General features: G+C 47.0%; 1 protein-coding gene across 1 annotated transcript; it reads right to left on the bottom strand.

The window, feature by feature from the left end:
• Positions 1 to 1,314: 1,314 nt before the first annotated feature.
• Positions 1,315 to 4,577, bottom strand: LOC103150911 (zinc finger protein OZF-like). Its single transcript, XM_007570692.2, has 2 exons — positions 4,208 to 4,577; positions 1,315 to 3,441 (listed from the first exon to the last, which is right to left on the bottom strand). The coding sequence occupies exons 1-2, from the start codon at positions 4,293 to 4,295 to the stop codon at positions 2,009 to 2,011; spliced, it is 1,521 nt and encodes a 506-aa protein (XP_007570754.1). The 5' UTR covers positions 4,296 to 4,577; the 3' UTR covers positions 1,315 to 2,008.
• Between the last annotated feature and the right edge of the window lie 1,311 nt (positions 4,578 to 5,888).

Genomic DNA, 5,888 nt, shown 5'->3' with positions numbered 1-5,888 from the left:
CTAGACTTTTCCCAGATTGGGGGGGGGGGGTCCGGACCTCCCGATCCCCCGGGATTTACGCCTATGGTTTCATGGAGACACAGGCTCGTTTCCACTGAGCGGTTCGGCCCAGTTCGGTGAGCCATTTCATGACCGATCACATTCAAGAGAGTCTTTTCACATCCAGAGGGAAGTGAGCAGGTGGGTTAAACCCAAACACCTAGCATGCCGTCATATTACTAGGGACGCATTTCTGTCCTCCAGTTAAGCAGCATCTCCACCCTGATACACCGTTGACCTCTAGGACACACCATTGACCTCTAGGACACACCGTTGACCTCTAGGCCTTCGACTGAACGTGTGGTGAGTTGGTCACAGTGGAAACGAGGCCTTAGTGTTGACCTTGGTGAGACTCTCCCCGGTTCTAGTGACGGGTTTACTTAGCCTGTCACTAAAACGTCTGCTAAAGTAAACATGTCTGTACCTGGTGTTGTTTTTGCTTTCATTTCTAAAATAAATGTTTGGTTTGAAACAGTTTGTTATGAAGCTCATTACTCAGTCTTACCTGAGAAGGTGTGGCTAGTTACCGGGGCAACGCAGAAGCAGGCCTGAAAACAGACCAGTTTCTACCAGCAACAATTAACAATCACCCGGCGGTTAAAGGCCCCTGAGGGACTGGAGTTTGCCCCCCCACCCCCCGATGCCTGGTTTCCACTGAGTCAAGCAGTTCCCTAAAAGTCCAACAGATGGCAGCAATGCGCCCCACAGTTTACAGGACACACTTCCTGCTAAAGAGCCCCCTGGTGGTTGAAGAAAAATCCACATATAAACTGGAAAATACAATAAATGGAAAAAAAATCTGAATGCTCTCTGGTATTGTTCAGGGGGCCGGACCAAATGTGGAGGCGGGCCGAATCCGGCCCGCGGGCCGTAGTTTGGGGACCCCTGCCCTAAAATATTATACCGACCCAACCTGTCGCTCAGTGGAGTTGAGGCATCTGCCCATTACTGTTATTGAGGTGATAGTGGAGTAGATAGCCTAGCTAACCAACAGTTAGCTTCCTCAACCCCCAGTGTTGGTCAGTAAGCAGAATATTTGGAAAGATGGAGGATGATGATGATGATGCAGAAACTCAGGGACCATGGGAGGAGGACCGTCCTGCTGCCGTGTTGCTTCTTCTGCTTTGGTTCTGACCAGTTTCATCGTTTGGTTAGCAGATCATTACTGACAGTTAAACAACTTGGATGATCACCTGACAGTTCTGCTGGTTAATTATCACTCCATCTCAACTGGACCAGTCCAGCTAAACCAAAACCAAAGACAAAACCCAGAACTCCATTACAGAACAGATTTATTCACTCAGAATAGTTCAGCTCCTTTACTATTGTCTTCAGAAAACAGAATGAGAACAAACGTAATTATTAACTTTCTTTCTGGACGGTTAGTTTTCCTTGACAGAATTTATTGTTTTACTTTTCGTAAACTAAGACTTTAGCAAAACCATTTCATGCACCAGAGATTCATTCATGAGCAAAGATAAGAAACTTACAAACACACAACGTCACATTCATAGTTTAAGCTTTTAGTGAAAAATTTTTTCTCTGCATGTTCTGCAGAAAAACCCGACGGTTGAGACTCCAGAGGGTTTTGGAAATGAAGACATGTTGAAATGAAAGGACATGAAATTCCCACAAACTCTGTGGGAACTTCTTCATGATGGCTATCAACAGCTAGACGATTATATCAGAATATAAATATTCCTCTGCAGCTGGATAATAAAGAATCATGTGTTGTAGGACCGAATGGTGTCCTCTGGGTTTTACATGTTTCTGCTCCAACCAGTAGCTGAAACGGTTCAACGACCTCTGAGGTTCTGCTGATGAACCATCACTTGATTCAGCTGTGAGAAACCAGGGAAGGAACAGGAACCCACAGGATGCTGGACCTGGAGGGCGGAGCGTTCCCACACCAGGAGAACCTCTGGCTGTGAGCAGCTCTGCCCGTCAGCTGGATGATTCAAGCAGAACTTTACTTCTGCCTGGTGTGGATCTTCATGTGAATATTTAAAGTCGACTTTTGTCGGAATCTCTGACCACAGACGTCACAGAAGAAAGGTTTCTCTCCCGTGTGGATCCTCAGGTGGTCGTTTAAGCTCGTCTTCAGGCTGAACCTTTGTTCGCAGAACTCACAGCAGAAGGATTTCTCCCCTGTGTGGATCCTCATGTGTCGGTTCAAATTGGACTTCCTGCCAAACCTTTGGCCACAGAAGCCGCAGCAGTATGGTTTCTGTCCGGTGTGGATCCTCTGGTGGATGTTCAGGTTGGACTTGCGGTCAAACCTCTGTCCGCAGACATCGCAGCAGAACGCCTGCTGCCCTGCATGGACTCTCATGTGAATGTTTAGATGCGTCTTTCGCTCAAATTTCTGTTCACAGACCTCACAGGGATAGGTTTCCTGTCCTGTGTGGATCGTCATGTGTCGGTTCAAAGTGGATTTCTGTCTGAACCTCTGTCCACAGAGGTCACAGCGAAACGCCTTCTGTCCAGTGTGGATCTGGATGTGTCTGTTTAAAGTGGTCTTCAGGCTGAAGGTCTGCCCGCAGACGTCGCAGCTGAACGGTTTCTGCCCCGTGTGGATTCTCTGGTGGTCATTTAAAGTCTTCTTCAGGCTGAAACTCTGCCCACAAACATCACAACTGAATGGTTTCTCCCCGGTGTGGATTCTCTGGTGATCGTTCAGCGTTCTCTTCAGGCTGAACCTCTGTCCACAGACGTCACAACAGAACGGTTTCTCCCCAGAGTGGTTCCTCACGTGAACGTTCAGACATTTCTTCAGACTGAACCGCTGTCCGCAGACGGGACAGCCAAACGGTCTCTCCCCCGTGTGGCTCCTGATGTGCTCGTTGAGGTAATGTTTCTTTTTAAAGGTTTTCCCACAGTCATCACAGATGAAACACTTCACTGTCATGGTGCTTCCACTCCGGGACTCTGGAGCGCCGCTCTCCTTCCACTCTTTGCTCATGTCCGTGGTTTCAGAACCAATGTCTGACAGGAGGTTCATCTGGGAGTCAGGATGCGCCACACCATCATCCTCTTCATCGCTGACCTCAGTCTCTGAAGAGTTGGAGGAGTCGGCATGAATCCTGCTGGATTCTGCTCCTTCACCATCCTCTTCATCCGTCTCTGCTTTCATCTGCTCCGCTGAGCTGCTGCTGGGAACGTCTCCGTTCTCCATCTGGTCTTCATGAAGCCGTGACAACAGAGGCTCATCTTCCTCATCCTCACTCTTAACGATAACTTTGATGACTGGAAACCTGGTGGCGTCATCCAGGTGGTCTTCCTCCGGACCGATCCAGCGCTCCTCCTCCTCCTCCTTTACGTGGACGGGCAGCGGGTCCTCTGGGTCCAGGTCAGGACTCTGTTCTTCTTTAACCAGCAGCTGCTGAACATCTTCAGGGAACACTGGAACACAGGAGCAACACCATGAAAACACCTGCCTGCCATCAGGCCGTTGCAGTTTGGGTTCCCTAAGCACAGATGCAGACTAATGTTTCTAAACTTCACTGAAAAAAATGAATCAATACATAAAGCAGGTCCATTTACACCGAGTACCAGAGCAGAACCACCTCTGCTCTGCTTGTCTCAAGCTATAATTAAACCTGATTTCTTTTTTTGTGTCCCTTGGTGTCACACACAGTGCAGTGTGTTTGTGGGTGGAGCTTCTGCGCGGCCTGTCATAATAACCGATATATTTCAGTCTGGTTTCTGTCTTCTGCTGGTATTTACATCAAAATGTCTTGAATGGCGTCATTTTCTAAATGCTCCCCTCCTGAATCAAAAGTCTCCATACAACTTTTGATTGTAATCTAACTTAACAGTTAACTTAATCTAACTTTTAAGTTAGATTTAACTTAACGGTAAATCTAATGTAATTTAGCATTTACGTAATTAGAGTTATAATTTTCCTAGAGAATATATTTTTATATGTATCTTAATTAACTAATAATATATCCAGTCAATCTAATTTCAGATATCTGGAATGTAAGTGGGCTGAAGCCGATTTTATGTTAAAAGAGCTAGCCAACCTCTTCTGTTGGTGTCCAACCTGCCACTCACAACATGGCGGCCGCGCTGACGTATCATTCCAGCAGAGCTGAGCAGCTTAGCTCTGCTCTCTGGGTGCGTAAAGCTGCAGCTAAACATCCAGAGCTGATAGAAGCATACAGACCTAATCTGTGGAGCCGGTCCAGCGGATTATAATCCACCTCCTGCTCCTCTGCTGCATCCAGTCGCTGTTTGACCTGCTGTCTCCACATCTCTGCTAGCTTTTCTCTCTCCAAACTTTCCTTCAACAGTTACTGAGCAGTTCCAGCTGAGCCTCAAACCGTTTCTCTTCTTTCCAGAGTTCACCAACTGCTGTCGTTTCTGTCTTACAGCTTTATTAACTCTCCCGCTGCTGCTCCGTGGACAAAAACCCGAGGAAACACGAAGGACGGCGCTCCTTCTTCTCCATCTTCTTCGTCTTCGGCACTTCTTTGTGTTTAATAGTGGACCAGAATGCCGCCTTGAGGTTCATACCGCCGCCTGCTGCACCGGAGTGTATAGGACAGGATCTGCCTAAAAATATTTAACCAACAAATTAAAAATAACTAAATAATTGGTCTTTGCTGCGTTGTGCCAGTTTGTGCCAGTTTGTGCAGTTTGTGCCAGTTTGTCCCAGTTTGTGCCAGTTTGTCCCAGTTTGTGCCAGTTTGTCCCAGTTTGTGCCAGTTTGTCCCAGTTTGTGCCAGTAGTCCTCCTCATGTCTCAGGTTCCTCCTGCTTCCATGAAAACTCTGAGCTTGACTATTTCTTTAAGTTCTGTTTTCATTTCTTCTTCTATTCTTACATTTCTTCACTCTACATTTTCCATTAACCATTTTTTCTTTCATTCACAATAAAGAACAATCCAGTTTTGTTTACTGAACTTTGCACATTAACTTTTCCCCTCTGCTCTACTTGAGCAGTGAGGTGGATGACAGGAAGCTGCTCTGGGAATCAGAGCGACGATGAACAACTGGAGCAACTGATTCTGATGAAAGGCTTTATTTTAGCGACTCGACTCTAAACACTTCAGAATACAATCTAGATATTCCGTTCGGATGACAGGAAGGTCTTTTCATCAGCTCTGCAGGAGTCACCAACTCCAGTCCTCCAGGGAAAACATCCTGCAACGTTTAGATGCAGCTCCGCTCCAACACGTCTGAATTCCCAGCATTCATTCAGCTCTGCAACCAGCAGGTTATCTGATCCAGGTGTGTTTGAGGAGAGATGCATCTAAAAGCTGCAGGATGTTTTCCCTGGAGGACTGGAGATGGTGAACAAGAGCCCAACTCACCACAAGGTGGCGCTTTAACACAGGCAGCCATCAGTTCTGCCTCCAGACTAAGTGGGATCAGAGAAATCAGCTCTGAAACAGGAAGCCAAGCAGTCTGGATCTGATCTGCAGAGGTCATGACCCCAAACTGAGGGATCTGAGATGTTGGGACATCTGAGCCTCTCCTCTGTGTTGGACCTGTTGAAGTTTTCTCAGTTTTACAACATCTGGGCCAAAGCGAGAGCAAACCCTCCTGATTCATCGACTCCCTGCTTCATTTATCTGCATCCAGCCAAATATTCTTCAGTTCAGGCTACATAACAATCTGGACGCTGCCTTTCAGCTAACAGGAGCCACAGGTTCCTGCTGGACTCCTTCAGGACTCAGTTCTACAGGGTTCTGGACAGGATCCTGGTCCAAAATGCTCCATGAAGTTTCCCATTAAGAGGTGGACAGGATGAAGGAAAACTGGAAAACTGTACTCACTGTGAGACGAAGCCGGAGCGATGAAAGTGGATGAAATAATTTCAGATGAACCAGCAGAGCAGATATAT

This window comes from Poecilia formosa, unplaced genomic scaffold (assembly GCF_000485575.1).
Source record: "Poecilia formosa unplaced genomic scaffold, Poecilia_formosa-5.1.2 Scaffold265, whole genome shotgun sequence".
Classification (NCBI taxonomy): Eukaryota; Metazoa; Chordata; class Actinopteri; order Cyprinodontiformes; family Poeciliidae; genus Poecilia; species Poecilia formosa.
Note: the sequence above shows the minus strand (reverse complement) of the source record. Positions and strands in the feature narration are given on the sequence as shown.